Below are 18,199 nucleotides of genomic sequence, written 5' to 3' on the forward strand. Positions count from 1 at the left end.
GGAGGTGACCAGGGGGGAAGAGAGGCGACGGTCATTGGCCAAACGCAGAGGGCGGGATGGAGCATTAATGGAGATGAGGCTGGAGATGTAGGGAGCAGTGGAGTTGGAGAGGGCCTTGAAGGTAAGTGTAAGGAGCTTGAACACAATTCTGTAGGGGAAGGGGAGCCAGTGAAGGGATTGGTAGAGGGGGGAGACAGAGGAGGAGCGGCGAGAAAGGAAAATGAGCCGAGCGGCAGCATTGAGTGCGGAGCGAAGGGGAGCGAGATGAGAGCGGGGGAGGCCAGTAAGGAGGAGGTTGCAGTAGTCTAAGCGGGAGATAATAAGAGAGTGGACAAGAGCTTTAGTGGCATCTTGGGAGAGGAAGGGCCGAATGCGTGCGATGTTGCGCAGCTGGAAGCGGCAAGATTTTGCAAGAGAGAGAATACACATGATACACAAAGGGCATCTGCCTTTGACTACCTACAAGGTAATTTATTGCAACAATTATGACAAGTGAAAAACTCTCTCCCAAGTCTACACAATATAGCACTACACGACACCTGGTGTCTTAAAAACGGAACCGTGAAATACTTCACACATTATTCAGCCCCTCATGGCAGTTATTCTCACATAGATATGATTTTTGTTTCTCACTCTCTCACTCAAACAATATTCGATGCAGGGATTACCCCTCTCACCTGGACAGATCACGCAGGAGTAGATATTACTTTTGATTTGATAAAACTAGCACCATGATCTCGCCGATGGCACCTTGATGACTCTTTTCTGTTTTCTCACTCAACCCTTCAAGAAACTAAGGATGCAATCAAAGATTATTTTGAACTGAATACCTCAGAGGAGATCGCGCCAGGTATCCTCTGGGAGGCCCAGAAGGCCACCATTCGAGGCAGAATGATAAGCAAAGCCTTCACAGCAAAAAAAAATGGCATCTCTAGAAATCCTTTCCCTTGAGGATAAATTCACCTCACTGCTTACCCAACATAAACTACACCCATCTGCGACTTTTCTAACACAAATTACTGCAGTCCGGGGTCAATTGAAAACAATCCTCTCTCGCAGGGCTTCGAATACCCTCAAAAGACTAAATCAGCAATACTATAGGGCCGACAAAGCCGACTCCATACTCGCTAACAAACTGCGTCAGAGGAAAACTTGAAGACTGATCACTAAACTTAAAAAAACACCCAACTCTCAGCTAGTGTATGACCCGGTGCAAATTGCTCAAGACTTTCACGATTATTACAAAACACTGTATAATCTCCCTGGGGTCCCAGCCTCTGTCAACGCTCGTGACGAGAAGATCACACCCTTTTTATCTTCTCTTTCAATGCCACAACTTTCAGACGATGGCCTTGCCTTCTTAAATGCTGATATCACCCAGACAGAGACAATCTCAGTGATTAAGATGATGAAATCATCCACTACCCCAGGCCCTGATGGACTCACCCCGCAAAATTGCAAAAAATTCGATAAGGACCTTGCCCCTCACATGACAGACTTTATCAATAAAATCTTAACTGGTTCCACTTTTAACGAGGCGATGACCTTGGCCACTATCGTTGTCATACCTAAACCAGAGAAAGACCCTACCTTCTGTTCCAGTTACAAACCTATATTGCTACTAAATGTAGACCTTAAGGTATATGCCAAAATTTTAGCTAATTGATTGAATGTCCTCCTCCCCTCCCTGGTTCAGATCAGGTAGGGTTTATACCAGGCCGCCAAGCCATGGATAACACCAGACGCGCTATTAACCTCATACATTCTATTTATTCTGGTAAACGACCAGCACTGATCATGGCGTTCAACGCCGAAAAAGATTTCGACCGAATTTCATGGAGCTTTATGTCTAGAATCTTGAGGTCAATGGGCTTCACCTGTAAATTATTAGATTGTCTGCTAGCTCTATACTAATCACCTAGTGCAACGGTGGTGGCCAACGGAGTCACATCCTCCCCCTTTTCAATTTCCAATGGGACACGACAAGGTTGCCCCCTCTCACCTTTAATCTTTGCCCTTTTAATCAAACCATTAGCAGCACAGATTCGATCTAATGAGGCCATTCATGGAATCAAAGCAGGGAAATCCGAACATAAAATATCATTGTACACTGACGATGTTCTCCTACTCTCTCGGATTCCGCATCCTCTCTACCCCCCCTCTTTGCAGACATCAACCGCTACAGTGCTATCTCAGGATATAAAACAAATCCCCCAAAAACATAAATTCTTGATTTCTAACTAACAGATATAATTAGATCATCCCTCACACAACAATTCCCCTTCAAATGGCATAAAAAAAGATGAAATATTTAGGCATCCATATCACTAAACAATACAGTTAACTTTTCCAGGTTAATTACCCAAAACTACTCTCCAAGATTAAAACTGACCTAGAAACTTGGACTCAACACCTTATTTCATGGAGAGGCCGCATTAATTCAATCAAAATGAACATCTTACCTAGATTACTGTATCTTTTTCAAGCCCTACCCATACGCATTCCTCTATATGTTTTTAAATTTTTTCAACACTACACATCACAATTCATATGGGGCATAGATCGGTAAGGGGTACCCAAGTTTAGACACTATTTTTAGCGGTACAACTTGCCAAATGTGTATTATGGAACTCTCCTAGTGTTACGAGCCGCGGCGGTGCCCAGCCGCCGCGACTCACTCACCTGCGTCCCGGCCGTCGCTATGGCGACCGGGGCGTCACTTCCGGCCCTGACCCGGCCGTTGCCGGGGCAACGAGAAGACGCTTCAGCGCTGCGTCCCGCCAATGAGAGGAAGCCGGGCGCAGCGCTCACCATATGTTCTAGCCTGTGGGCTAATTAATGCAGCCTATTAATTATGCTGGGGGCTGTGTCTAATTCAGAGCTAGGCTCTGATTGGTGGCCACTGGTATTTAAGGCAATGAGGTCTGCTGCCTCATTGCCGGTTATAGCTCCTGTGTTCCAGTCTGCTAACCTGCTAGTTCCTGTCCTGTATCCTGATATCTCTATTTGACTCCCCGTGTATGACCCTTGGCTTTGATTTGGACCTTGCTCGTGTTTCCTGTGACCCTGATCTTTGGCCTGTTTACCCGTTCTGCTATTTGCCTGTGACCCCTGACCTCAGCTTGTTCATCGATACTGTTGTCTGTTGCCGGCCCTTGACCTCTGCGTGGACCTGACTCCTCTTGCCTGGGTTCTCCCCAGCTGGTACGCACTTCACAACCCTCTGTCAGTCTGCGGCCCAGTCTGTCCCCACCATCAGGGGCTCCAGTGAACACCTGACTGGCAGAGTAGATTCCGGGTTGTGTTGTGCCGGCTGGAGGGGTTCCTAACATTATAACCGGCCCACTCACGGAGACGAGGTTGGAATGGATGCAAGTGGATCCTCACCGTCTCCGGCACAAGCCCTAGCAGCCCATGTTGAGTCCTTATATCAGATGATCCAGGGATTGGCTGAGCGTCTGTCTGTTCAAGAAGAAGCCGCAAAAGTGTCACAACCCACTCCAAGTTCCGTCTGTGAACCTAAGATGAACTTGCCGGATCGCTTCTCTGGAAATAGGTCCCTGTTTCGGAATTTCAGGAAGAGCTGCAAGCTCTATTTCCGATTGAGACCCCGCTCCTCCGGGTCAGAGCATCAAAGAGTCGGGATTATCATTTCCCTTCTACAGGGTGACCCCCAGTCCTGGGCGTTTTCCTTGCCGCAGACCAGTCCTGCCATGCAGTCAGTAGACGCTTTCTTCGAGGCGTTAGGTCTACTATATGACGACCCGGACCGTACTGCCTCCGCTGAAACTCATCTACGGGCCTTGAAACAAGGCCGGCGCTCGGCAGAGGAATACTGCGCTGAATTCCGTAGATGGTCACCTGATAGTGGATGGAATGATCCTGCCTTGCGGAGTCAGTTCCGTCTTGGCCTGTCGGAACAGGTCAAAGACTCTTTGGTGCAGTACCCATCTCCTACCTCTCTGGAGGATCTGATGCACCTCCATTAAAATCGACAGGAGATTTAAAGAGCGGAAAATCGAAAAGGAGACATCATCACCTCTATCCGGCTTCATTCCTGTTCCCACGGATGGTGAGGAACCCATGCAATTGGGGGCGTATCGTCTCTCCCCTGAGGAAAGAGACAAGAGAAGATCACAGGGCCTATGTCTCTATTGTGGCACAAAAGGCCACTTCTCCCGTTCCTGCCCGAATAAGCCGGGAAAAGAGCATGCCTAGGGAACGAGGGGAAAGTTCACCTAGGTCTGCAGATTGTCTCCCCGAAAAACGCCGTATTGATCCCTGCACAGCTCATGTTTAGTGCTCGTTCAATGGACCTGTCCGCCTTCGTTGATAGTGGAGCTGCAGGCAACTTCCTGGACATCGGGTTCGCCCGCGCTGCTAAAATTCCGATGGTAAAACTCAAGTCCGCTATTACTGTCTGTGGATTAGATGGAGGTCCGTTGCCTGGTGGCAAGATTTCCTGGGAGACCTCGCCACTACAATTAAAAATCGGAGCTCTCCATTCAGAGTCAATAACCTTCCTTCTTATCGATTGTTCATCAGTTACCTTGATCTTTGGCCACCCATGGCTTTCCCGTCATAACCCTGTCATGGACTGGGTAAAAGGAGAAATTGTCCAGTGGAGCTCTTACTGTACACAGTCCTGCTTGTCACTGCCCCTGCGGGTGATTCAGTCTATTCCGGAGCAGCTTCCCTCACAATATCATGAGTTCTGGGATGTGTTCTCCAAGAAAGCTGCTGACACCTTACCACCTCACCGTGACTTTGACTGTGCCATCGAGCTTATTCCTGGTTCCAAGTTGCCTAAGGGTCGCCTGTACTCTCTCTCTGGTCCGGAGACCAAGTCCATGCAGGAATACATTTAAGAAAATCTGGAGAAGGGCTTCATCAGGCCATCTAAATCTCCCGTAGGAGCAGGATGCTTCTTTGTATCCAAAAAGGACGGAGGACTAAGACCCTGTATTGATTACCGGGGATTGAATCTTATTACAATCAAGAATACCTATCCCCTTCCGCTCATCTCCGTATTATTTGATCAGCTGAGAGGTGCTACTGTCTTCTCAAAAATCGATCTTCGTGGAGCGTATAACCTCATCCGTATCAAGGAGGGAGACGAGTGGAAGACGGCATTCAATACGCACTCTGGCCATTATGAATACTTGGTTATGCCGTTCGGTCTTAGCAATGCACCTGCAGTATTCCAGGACTTAATCAATGAGGTTCTTCGGGACTTTCTTGGTAGTTTCGTGGTCGTCTATTTAGATGATATCCTCATCTATTCCAGATCTCTGTCTGTACATCAGAATCACGTTAAACAAGTTCTATGAAGACTGCGAGAGAACCACCTTTACGCCAAACTAGAAAAGTGTGAGTTCGAGGTGCAGAAAGTATCCTTTTTAGGTTACATAATCTCTTCTGAGGGATTCTCCATGGATCCAACTAAGGTTCAGGCTATTCTAGATTGGGTGCAACCAAACAACCTTAAGGCGGTGCAGAGGTTTCTGGGCTTCTCCAATTATTATAGAAGGTTCATTCCAGGTTTTGCGGACATCGTGGCTCCCATTGTCGCCCTAACCCGTAAAGGAATGGATCCAACTAATTGGTCGCCTCAAGCTGTAGCCTCATTCGAAAGCCTGAAAAAAGCCTTTGTCTCCGCTCAGGTCCTTAGACACCCGGATCCAGCTAAATCATTTGTTCTTGAGGTCGACGCCTCTGACGTCGGTGCTGGGGCTATACTATCACAGAAGGACCCTCATACTAATCGTCTACACCCGTGTGCCTATTTCTCCCGCCAGTTCTCTTCAGCAGAAGCCAACTATGATGTCGGGAATAGGGAACTGTTGGCAATCAAATGGGCCTTCGAGGAGTGGCGACATTGGCTGGAGGGTGCTCCACATCAGATCTCTGTCATTACCGACCACAAGAACTTGCAATATATACAATCGGCCAAACGTCTAAATCCCAGACAGGCCCGTTGGTCGTTATTCTTTACCCGGTTCAATTTCCTGATCACCTATCGACCGGGTTCCAAAAATGTCCGGGCAGATGCTCTGTCCAGAAGTTTCTTGGCACACCACGTTCCAGTTTCGAACCCAGAGCCTATTATTCCTCCTTCCATAATCCATGTTGGATTAACCCAAGATCTGAGTATCACACTTAAGAGATTCCAGAAATTAGCCCCTGATACTACTCCGGAACAACGTCTTTTTGTTCCAGTCCATCTAAGGAAGGCGGTTCTTGCAGAGGCGCATAATAGTAGGTCTGCTGGACACCCTGGAGTTTATAATACGCTGGAGATCCTTTCCCGTACGGTCTGGTGGCCATCCTTGTCCGCTGATGTCAAGAGTCATGTCCTCTCGTGTGAAATTTGTGCCAGGAACAAAGTCCCCAGGACTCGCCCGGTGGGTCAATTGCTTCCATTGCCCATTCCTGCAAAACCTTGGACACATTTGTCCATGGATTTTATTGTTGATTTGCCACCTTCTGCAGGACATAATACTATTTGGGTTGTGGACCGTTTCAGTAAAATGGCACATTTCATCCCATTAACCAGGCTTCCTACAGCTCGAGATCTGGCCATTCTCTTCATACAACATGTTTTCCGGCTCCATGGACTTCCGTCCGATATTGTTTCTGATCGTGGTTCACAATTCATAGCACAATTCTGGAAATCCTTCTGCACCCTCCTCGGAATCCGGATCAGTCTGTCATCTGCATACCACCCTCAGTCTAACGGGCAAACTGAAAGGGTTAACCAAGCACTTGAACAGTTCCTCCGATGTTATTCCTCAGAATTCCATGACAACTGGTCATCTTTGCTGCCTTGGGCAGAGTTTGCCTACAATAACTCATCTCACTCATCTACTCAAACTTCCCCGTTCTACTGTAACTTCGGTTTCCATCCCAGGTCTAATTCTCTGTACTCTCTCAAATCTGCTGGTATTCCGGAGATTCATTCCACAGCTGCTGATCTGAAAGTAATTTGGGGGAAAGTTCAGTCCTCCTTGAAAAAATCCTCATTGTCGGCCAAAATTTTTTCGGATCGCCACCATACCACCTGCCCATTCAAAGTGGGCCAGAAAGTATGGCTATCAACTAGAAATCTTAGGGTCAGACAGCCTTGTAAAAAACTAGGGCCTAAATTTATTGGGCCGTTCATGATTACCAAACAGATCAATCCGGTAGCTTTTAGATTGAAGATTTCTAGTTCACTAAAAATTCCGAACACATTTCATTGTTCATTGTTGAAGCCGGTATTGTATCCTAGCCAATCCTCAACTGTGCCTGGGGGAAGTTCGAGTAAGCCACTAAGATATGTGGTTCAAAGTATTTTAGATTCCAAAAAAGTGCAAGGACAGGTGCACTTCCTGGTGCAGTGGAGGAACCGCGGGTTAGAAGAGCGATCTTGGGTTCCGCGAAGACAACTCCATGCCCCTAAACAATTGAAGGAATTCTTCAGGAGGTTCCCAAGAAAACCTGGATGTCGGGGTCCCTCGACCCCTCCTCAAGGGGGGGGTACTGTTACGAGCCGCGGCGGTGCCCAGCCGCCGCGACTCACTCACCTGCGTCCCGGCCGTCGCTATGGCGACCGGGACGTCACTTCCGGCCCTGACCCGGCCGTTGCCGGGGCAACGAGAAGACGCTTCAGCGCTGCGTCCCGGCAATGAGAGGAAGCCGGGCGCAGCGCTCACCATATGTTCTAGCCTGTGGGCTAATTAATGCAGCCTATTAATTATGCTGGGGGCTGTGTCTAATTCAGAGCTAGGCTCTGATTGGTGGCCACTGGTATTTAAGGCAATGAGGTCTGCTGCCTCATTGCCGGTTATAGCTCCTGTGTTCCAGTCTGCTAACCTGCTAGTTCCTGTCCTGTATCCTGATATCTCTATTTGACTCCCCGTGTATGACCCTTGGCTTTGATTTGGACCTTGCTCGTGTTTCCTGTGACCCTGATCTTTGGCCTGTTTACCCGTTCTGCTATTTGCCTGTGACCCCTGACCTCAGCTTGTTCATCGATACTGTTGTCTGCTGCCGGCCCTTGACCTCTGCGTGGACCTGACTCCTCTTGCCTGGGTTCTCCCCAGCTGGTACGCACTTCACGACCCTCTGTCAGTCTGCGGCCCAGTCTGTCCCCACCATCAGGGGCTCCAGTGAACACCTGACTGGCAGAGTAGATTCCGGGTTGTGTTGTGCCGGCTGGAGGGGTTCCTAACACCTAGCTCCTCCAGAGTTTGGGTCTCGATTGAAGCAGAAAGCTTTGGTATCTCATCCGCCTCCTCTCTCCTATGGCACCCTCGAGCTGGTCATCCACAGTCTGCTTCTTATCACCCAATTGTAGCACACTCGTTAACCCTCTGGGAGCGAGCAAACGCAAAATTTAAGCTCACCCCTGCTCCCAGCCTGATCATCAATCACACTCTTTGATAACCCTAAATTTCCACCAGGATGTATAATACCATCTTTCGAGCATTGGAAGCGGAATGATATTCGCTACCTCAACGATATCACCAAAGACACCTCTTTTCCCTCATTTGGTGACTTAAAAACAAAACTTAAAACCCCAAACACACACTTTTTCCAGTACCTACAATTACGACATTTTCATTCTACCACTAAATTAAATTTAAGTAGTAGGCTGTTGACCTTTTTCGAGTCGCTTTCCCTCCAACAGTCCTCTACTAAAGGTTTCATTTCCCTACTATACTGGGAACTCAGGGTTCACGACTCCAACAATCGAGATTCTCGAGAGTGGACTTGGGAGAAGGACCTGGGAGAGCCACTAGATAATGAAGACTGTGAGGAAATAACAACTAACACAGCCTCCAGTTCTGTGTAAAAAAAAATGAAAATGCATATAAACTTCTTTATAGATGGTACATGATCCCAACCAAACTACAAAAAATCTTTCCAGACTCGTCCAGCACATGCTGGCGGTGTTGCGGGACAGAAGGATCCTTCCTCCATATTTGGTGGCAATGTCCCAAACTCGTCCTGTTCTGGATGGAACTTCGGAACTTTGCATCACAGCTACTCAAACTTGACATCCCTTACTCTCCTAGGTTTTTCCTCCTCCCTCTTGGGATTCCATCTGCTACCAAACATCAAATGAAGATTGTCACGAACAGCACTCACCTGAGTCTGCGTGACGCTTACGTGACACAGGGTTAACCACACAACAACCACTTGGTATGTCTAAAATGATTAAATACTTCCCTATCTATGCCACACACTAGCTTTGCGATACTAATTACCACCACCAAGGTTTTTTCGGATAAGAGCTGACACTCTTATTTAGGAAGCCTTCGGTTCTCCCTAGCATCAATCCAACACAATTTACTTTAATCAGAGTTCACTTAAACCACAAGGTTTGCACAGTTTCAATTAGGTAGCGTCTGGACCAAACTGTCGCGTGAATTCATAAGAACACAGAGACTAGAACTTATTAAGTGTAATTTAATATGGAAGACACATCCACAATGCTTAAGAAAAAAAGATAATAAAATGACATACAAATATAGTGCAATTGTTTCTTATAAAATAAAAAGGATAAAACACAGAATTGATACCTCACTTAGAATCAAGTTTGTGGTGCCAGGAGGAGCAGGAAAAAATGGAACCTCTTCAATTACTCCCTCAGAAGAAGAACCCAGAGTTACATTTTCAATACAGTTTTAAAGTCAAGCTACAGGGCCCCCCAGCCCCCTTCCCTGTGAGGTCAGAACCAACAGGAGGGGAGAATGCAAATTAGGGTCTTATGACTTTGCTGTTTGAATACCTCTAAGTCAAGTTTTCTTTACACCGTCCTAACTTTTCAACAGTATGGTTTACGAACATGATTTTACCTTCACACAACAGGTCCTAAGTTTCCCTTCATCTGCATACCACACATGCCTCTGGTATGTATGATATTGGAGAAAATGATATGATCTTTTCCTGTGCCCTTATTCAGCTTGAATCTGTCATTAACATACAACCCAGTCTCTGCAGTCGGCCTGTCTGGGGCCTCCCAAACATGTGTGAGATTTCATTGTCTTGCAAGAGATCTCCTCAAAGGCATTCACATTTGCCATCCTGCCATAAATGGTATAAGGTGCTATCCTTATCTACCAGCCCCCCTGGGTGGTTTAACACCCACAAAACCCATTGATCTAACAGCTTCTAAGAGCACCAGGTCACACTATTTCTAGGAAGTAATACACAAACATATATTTGCAGATTTATGCCTAAACATTAGCTTGCACATGACAAAGATGTTTTGTCACATAGTCTCTGCTGCCCTCTGTCAAATTTGGATTTGATGCAGCCTCTTGCACCAACACTGCAAACGATTATCGGCAGAATATGGTACACGTATCAAATGGAATACATGACATGTATCATCCGCGATACCTCTAAATCATTTAATAGGGTGTGGGCACCGTGGACCTCATACTTCCAAATCCAAACTCCTTTCGTAACGTGACTTTACATTATCGCTCCATCTGGATCCTTTCTTCCTACCCCCACTCCCAACCCTCTTTTCTATATTGTACCCCACTCCTTTCTTCCTTTCATCCTCGCCACACCGCCTCCCTTCTCCGCTCTCTCTTCTCTAACTCTGTTCATTAATATTTCTTCTTTCTCTCTTTATTGAAAAATGTTATGTGACGCTATATGTTTTATTGCATATATATTCACTTGCTGTTTGCAACACATTGCATCACAGAATGATACTTATTATTGACCTTTGCAAATATAAAATCTTAAAAAACAAAACAAAAAACTCTCCTGAACAGATACAGTTACGATATTACTCCTTTTGTCTGACATTACAGGACAAAGGGAGTTAAGTGGACAGCTGTAGTACTTTCAGACTATGGGAGAGTAAAACTACCAGACAGACAATACAGAATGATATATCTCGCAGTCACTGAAATGATCCCCCTGATTTCTGGCAGAAGACAGAGAGTAGGGAAAAAGCAGCAGCCCTTATCTGTCTTTAGTGTCTGCCAGCCTTTAGGTAGGCTTTCCTATATGGGGATATAGAAGGGAGGAGCTAAGACTTCAGTGAGAATTTCTTAATGTACCCAAACTCTTGCATGCACCTCTATACCCCTTGGTTCCAGTATCCCCCAGTGGATGCTAGAGAAAGTTGGTTGAACCGTTTCTTTTAACATTTTTTTACTCTTTCTAGGTGTAGATTGATTTTTCAGGGGCAATTCTATGAAAAGTGGGTGTGACCTTTTAAAGCACTTGGATGATATTATGGCCACCAGTGTGTCATAAACTTGTAGAACTAGCGGAAGAGGTCTTCACCTTTAGCAGCCGCCTTTCTCATAGAGTCTGGTTATTCTCACAGGTACTTGGATGCCCCCAAGTCTTACACTCAGTGTAGTAAAAGTTTATGGTCACACAGCAGCACACAGGAACGGTAGGTAATACACGGAGAAGGGACAGGCCTGAGGTTTGCGGACTGGACAGAGATGATAATGTCCGACTGACGGAGCACAGACGGGGACGTCAGTTACAAGCAGGGTCAGGGCCACAGGCAAAGGTTCAGAGTCCGGGTACAGGCAGAAGGTCAGGGCCACAGGCAAAGGTTAAAAGTCTCCGGGTACAGGCAGAGGTCATACACAGAAAAGCAATCCAAGGTTAATCACCAACACAGCACAGAAGCAGGTAGCAAACTGGAACAGAACGCTATAACCGGCAGTGAGGTTCAGACCTCACTGCCTTAGTGCCTTAAATAGTACTGGTGGTCAATGGGCATGCAGTGTGCCCAGGTGCATAATCAGCCAGATGGCTGCAATAATAATAAATCTAATCAGCCATGGTGGCTGAGTCTATAGAGACCTGCGCATTCGCGCCCGGCTGTTTGACAGCTGGCCAGGCGCGGCGACAGGGAGCCTCAAGCGTCTCGGTTGTTGCCTAGGCAACCGGGACGAGCGAGCTGGAAGTGACGTCCCGCTCGTCATGGAGACGCCAGCAACAGGAAGCAGAGAATCGCGGCAGTGGCCGCGGCCGCCTTGGCTGCTAACAGATGATAGATAGGTCCACTTCCACCTATTTATGAAGCAGTGTGCTAAGTGTGCTACATGGACCTTAATTATTGACAGAATAATTGTCTATTATTTGGCATAGTCTATGTTTGTCATGCTTAGATCTCACACATTTATTATAATGATATTGAAATAATTATTTCTATTTTAGCTGTCTGAGATTGTTCGTGAGTTTAAGACCACAAATCGGTTATTGTTGACAGGCACTCCCCTACAGAATAACCTTCATGAGTTGTGGGCATTACTCAATTTCCTTCTACCTGATGTGTTTAATTCATCAGAGGTAAGTTTAATTTCTTTCTAACCTGGTTATGTGAATTAGAACATAAATGAAATGCATAGGTAATGTGTGCTGGCTGATATTCCCAACCATAATTTACTTTTGACAGATACTATAACTGGCACATATTAAATGGACTTGTGGTCTCTAACTTTTATTTATTCATGCCTGGCTCTCTGCCTTTAATAATAAATTCCTAATTAGCATTTACTATTTACTTATGAGTGTAATGGACTTTCGTTAGTTAGAAAGTCTTTAAATAGTAGGAAGTGAGTGTAAAGACATAAAATGTCAGTTCAACATGACTTTTTATCCACTATGATATATATAAATTGCATTTTACAAAATGCAGACTTTGTTGTCTATAGGAATGCTTCATAGCAATCCATTGCAGTGCATACAGAAAATGAATTGATTCACATAGCTTAGTACAGAAGAAGATGGCATAAGCAAGCTTATTAAATGCCACACATTGAAAAGTGATGCTTGTAGAGTCTCCACTCAGACACTAGCCAGTATGGATATTTTTTTTTGCTTTCTCTGTTCACATGATTAATGCTATGTTTGGTAAAACCTGTCCTACCATTTACAGGATTTTGACTCTTGGTTTGATACTAACAATTGTCTTGGGGATCAGAAGCTTGTTGAAAGACTTCATGCAGTAAGTAATATTATGCTTGCAATTATAAAGTTTGTTTTCTTCCAGATTTCAAAACTAATTATGAAGCTTCCTCAATGTATTTTAACAGGTTTTAAAACCATTCCTGTTGCGTCGCATAAAAGCTGAAGTAGAAAAGAGCCTACCACCAAAAAAAGAAGTTAAAATTTATCTTGGACTCAGTAAAATGCAGAGGGAATGGTAAGACTGAACATTATATTTAAACTTTATTACCTAATAGTTTTTCTTTGTTCTTTTGTGTTTTATTAAAAAGCAGCGCTAGAAGTGTAACAACCTTTTGCCGTGTTGCATTGGGGGCACTGAAATTGTCTATATTAGGCTCTGCATCCAGAAAGTGGCACACTAAGTAAGAAAAAGTTGTACTTGATGTTTCTGTTATTTTATTTTATTTTATTGTACTGGTGTCTATGCACCGAAGCACACGGTTTTATTGTACACCCCTCTTCTGATCTTTCCTGCCCATTTATCCTTGCTTTGTTTTTCTGTTCTGTAGTTGATTTGTTGCCTTTTTCTTGTTTGCTGTTGTTGTTTTTCTCTCTTAAATCTGTTTTTGCACTGACTAGACAGTTGGGGGCATATTCAATTGTTGGCGAAAACGCCACAAATCTCGCCCTCTGCCCACTATAACCGTCATTATGGTAATAGTGCGCGTAAATACCGTTATTACGGTAGTTTTCTCGCTGGATTTCAGCTCGTGGCTCAGGGAGATGCGAGCTGAAATCTGAGTAGAATTACCGTAATAACCTGTTTACTTTTTCCGTGGCGGAAAAAGTAAACAATTGAATATGCCCCAATGTGTCATGTCCATAGGGTACAGCCTAGAGGACTAGCTTTTATTTACTTAGTGTTTAACCTTGTAAAATAATAATAATATAATAATAATCATAAACTTCAGGTGGCAGGGCCTCTGCCCACTGTTACTATGGGTAATAGCGGTGGCCACAAGTTCCTCCACCCACCAGCTGCTTGGTTACTAAGGACCCTTCTTATAAGCCAGGCAAGTAGCAGAAATCATGTGATCATTGACAGTGGTATCCCACTGAAGGGACACAGCTCCTTTTGGAGCAGTTTTATTTGTTGCCTGCACCTACATTAGTGCAGGTGACTGCTCACTCATTGCCATTATAGTAGTTTACCTTAATAGAGCTTTCCCTGGTCATGTTTCTTATGTATTCCTGACATTGTTCTTGGACTATTATACTTTATGGCTCCCTGACCTCTGCCTGGAATTTGGGGCATGACTCTGCTGCCATCACTTTCGCTTGCCTGGATATCAGACCTGGTTCTGTCACTTGTACTGATCTCTGGCAAAACTTAGACTAGTCTTGCTAGTCACCTGCCATTAATCTCCGCCTGGACCTTTTAACCTTGGTTTACCTTTGTCTGGTTTGAACCTGTTTATTGAGCTGTGTGCACAGCCCTGAGTGCACGTTTTATTGGATATTGTCTAAGTGTGTCCTATATTTCCTGATATAGCACGTTCCTGGCATTCTAAAAAACCTGGGGGTCAACTAAATACCGTTGAACACATACAGTTTATTAGTCTGGTTCTAGAGGTTCATTATTGTGTTTGGTATCACATTTACTTAATTCTTACATATGGATACTAACCGTGCCCAAGTATTTCTACCAGTTACAGGTTTTTACCCAGATAGTAAACGATGTATCAGCTGGAGTTGCAGCCGAGGAGGAGGCATCTACAATTCTGCAACCTGCTGATGCTGCTGGTATATCAGAATTTAAGGAGAATTGCCCCTATGTTTTTTTGGTGGCTGTAAAAATTTTTGGAATTTTCGTGGGAGCTGTAAGCTTTATTTCAAGCTTAGATCTTGCTCATCTGCCCTAGAGCAGCATAGAGTTGGCATCATTGTTTCACTACTCTAAAGATATCCACAGTCCTGGGCTATTGGTATTGAATCACAGAGTCCTGTTCTCTCATTGCTGAAAGCCTGCTTCAAAGCTTTGGGTCTCTTTTATGACAATCCAAACAGTGTCTCTTCTGCTGAGTCCAATCTTTGCTTTCTCCCAACAAGCTCAATGTCCAGTGGAGGAATACTGTGCTGAATTTTGGTGCAGGGCCACATTGTAACTGAATGATCAAGTGTTGCACAGTCAATTCAAGCTAGGTTTTGCTGAGCAGTTAAAGGATTATTTGGTCCATTATTCTGTACCTGGGTCTTTAGAGCATTTAATGCATTATCTCATCAAGATCGAACGCGGAATTAAGGAGAGAAGGCAAAAGTGGGAATTTTATACACATGTTCCTTTTTCTAGTTTTGCTCCTCAGTCAAACAGAGGCCATGCCAATTGAAGTATCTATGTTATCAGCTGAGGAGAAACAGCTTCACTGAGCTTCGGATTTGTGTAAAAAGAGGTTACTTATAACCAGTGCCGTAACTACAAATTTTGGTGCCCTGGGCGACACAGGGCACCGGCGCCCCCCATCTAAATGCGAGTGGCATATGACAAGTGGGTGTGGCTAGCACTTTAGTGAAAGAATTGTGCAGTAAAATTCAGAACAGCTAAAATTACTCCCCAATTACTCCCCAGCTTTCCGGGAAAAAACTACCTGTCACATTTAATGCAGGAAGTATTCAAGAAGGGATTTATAATCACCTTCCTGGGCACCTACTTTCATGTTCAAAGCGCACTGAATATTAGATAGAAAATGTCATACGTAATAAAGTCATTATACCCAGAAATACCTACCTGTAGCTCATTACTGGTAAACATGCCACTTCGTACATATAACCCAGCTATTCCTCTGTAAATACCCCACACTCTTACTGTAGTACCTCTATAGGATAATGTTTTCATACAGAGACAGCTGCGCTGTACCTGGCGTCAGATCACCTAGCTATAATTTACTTCTGCTTATGTCACCGTGGTGGTTGGAGTTGTTCAAACTTTCAGCTCTTTGATCTTTCTTCCTCTCTCTGCATTGGAGAGTGACTGCAATAATAGGTTGTGTGAAGGCTGATGATCTCTGCCCACTCGTGGTAAGATCCTCCGTGTCACAGCAAGCATTGCTTCTCTCGGCTGTGTAGTCTGCCCCACTCAGAGGATGTAAAAGTAGTTGTCAGCGCTTCCGCCCCCAGCAGCCGCACCGTGACTGAGGCACCTGCACCCCACTAACATCTCAGCCCAGACATTCCCGGTCCGTTCCAGCTATTAGCTTCTTGCTGTACCTTCTATTGCAATTCTAGAATGAGCTGTCTTTCTAAGCACTCTCTTTCTCCTCGTTTTATGGTCCTGTAAGAAACGCTTCAGTAATAGTTTGTCAGCAGCCGTTCCTGCCAAGACTGTGGATGAGCCCGAGAATTATAAATTGATCAATAAATTGAGAGAGATTTTCACTTACAAGACTTTGTAGCTTCAACCCTTAAGTCCCGCAGTGGAACGTTCCACTGACAAAAAGTTCTGTATTTGCGTTCCAAGTGCCGAACTTCCTGTCAGTGGAACGCACGCACATGCGTTCCACTGCGGGACTTAAGGGTTGAAGCTTCAAAGGCTTGTAAGTGAATGTCTCTCTCTCTCTCTTGGAGGCAGGTAGCGGGCGGCTGCTGCGCCCCCTTGATCTTGCACCACCCTCGTTACGGCTCTGCTGATAACGCTCCTGCCCCTAGAAGTTGGGAAATGAAAGGGCCTAGTTGGGTCCCAGGAAACTAATCTAGGCTCATAGGTATTTCCTTCTAAAATTATTTTGTGTGGTACTCTGATAACAATTTTGCTTTCCTTGATAGTGGGCCTGCAGGGAATTTTTAGACTTTGCTGCTCAAAGTTCAATAAAGCTACCATTGTTTAAGATTCTGTGGCAAGCTTATGTTTGGTAGTCTTTATATAGTGAAATAGTTTTTTTCCTGATGTATTCTCCTTCCTTTTTGTTAGCATTAGGGTATCATTGGTTGTCTATGTATAACCCCATTATTGATTGGAGTGTGTGCGAAGTAGATCAGTGGCACTTGTTTTGAAAGTATACAGAACCATACAGAGAATATTAAGATATGTTTTGCTAAAAAATACCTCCTCGTAGAAACTTAGACTTTGCCATAGATTTATTTTCTGGTACAAAACAACCAACAGGGAATGTTTATCATCTCTCTGGCCCTGAGTACCAAGTTATGGAATGTTATTGTAAACATATTGTACAAAAAAATATTTATTAGCTCTTCCACGTCCTCTGATCGTGCTGGGGTTTTTATGTTTCTATATCAATATATCTAATTTCTTAATTGTTTGACCAGATTACAGGGTACTATTATCTTTTCTATGATTCATTTGGGAAGTGCCTATAATTTCATATGTAATAAAAAGAGGGATGGATGGATGATGGCTTTTTAATACTCAAAATGGGCATTACAAATAGTTGGTTATGCCTTTTAGATTATATAATGTTTCTGTGGTGTTTATATATTGAGGGAGTTTTTTGGAAATTTTTGGTTGTGTATCTTGACGAGATTCTCATTTTCTCGTCTTCCACATAGCTTGATGCAGTCTCAACCTTAAACAGTATTTTCAGCTTCACTTACTTGAAGATATGTGCAACTCATAATATGTTGGGTTACAGTTTTGTGGCCATATTTTACCATTAAGCTTTGGGCCCATAAATTTGTCCAGCTCTGATTGAGGCCTAATATGTCATCGCCAGGAAAGACTGAAGCAGGGGATGTTTCTGACCGAACAGAAGGTGCTCACTTGACACTCACATTAAATCATGTACCTTCATTTTATTGTCTGGAACATTCGCAGCATCAGTTTCTCTACGTGGAGGTGAATTGAGGCCTGCCTTTTAAAGCAAATTTTTAAATAGACTGTAGCTTTCATCAGTCAAACATTTGCTCATTCTGCTTCTTTTGGCTATTGTTTACAGTATTTTTATTTCACAGTTTATATTGTTTAAAGTATTATTTTTATAACTATAGGTACACAAGAATTCTAATGAAAGATATTGATATTCTGAATTCTGCTGGGAAAATGGACAAGATGCGCTTGTTAAATATATTGATGCAATTACGCAAGTGTTGTAACCATCCATACCTGTTTGATGGGGCTGAGCCAGGTCCCCCGTATACCACTGACACTCATCTTGTCTTCAATAGTGGTAAGATGGTGGCTTTGGATAAATTGCTTCCCAAACTGAAAGAGCAAGGTAAATATCAAGTGTGATATACTGTTGTTTATCCATAGTTCTCATCAGTTTAA

At 44.3% G+C, this 18,199-nt stretch overlaps 1 protein-coding gene across 2 annotated transcripts in view; it reads left to right on the forward strand.

Annotated features, from left to right (window-relative positions):
- Positions 1-18,199, forward strand: part of SMARCA1 (SNF2 related chromatin remodeling ATPase 1) — a 150,499-nt gene that overhangs the window by 24,980 nt on the left and 107,320 nt on the right. For both annotated transcript variants that reach the window (XM_075184360.1, XM_075184359.1), the window contains 4 exons: positions 12,190-12,321; positions 12,911-12,979; positions 13,068-13,177; positions 17,920-18,146. In XM_075184360.1, coding sequence (XP_075040461.1) covers positions 12,190-12,321; positions 12,911-12,979; positions 13,068-13,177; positions 17,920-18,146 — 538 coding nt within the window. The remainder of the gene's footprint in view (positions 1-12,189; positions 12,322-12,910; positions 12,980-13,067; positions 13,178-17,919; positions 18,147-18,199) is intronic.

The sequence above is a fragment of the Mixophyes fleayi genome, chromosome 9 (genome assembly GCF_038048845.1).
Source record: "Mixophyes fleayi isolate aMixFle1 chromosome 9, aMixFle1.hap1, whole genome shotgun sequence".
Lineage (NCBI taxonomy): Eukaryota > Metazoa > Chordata > Amphibia > Anura > Limnodynastidae > Mixophyes > Mixophyes fleayi.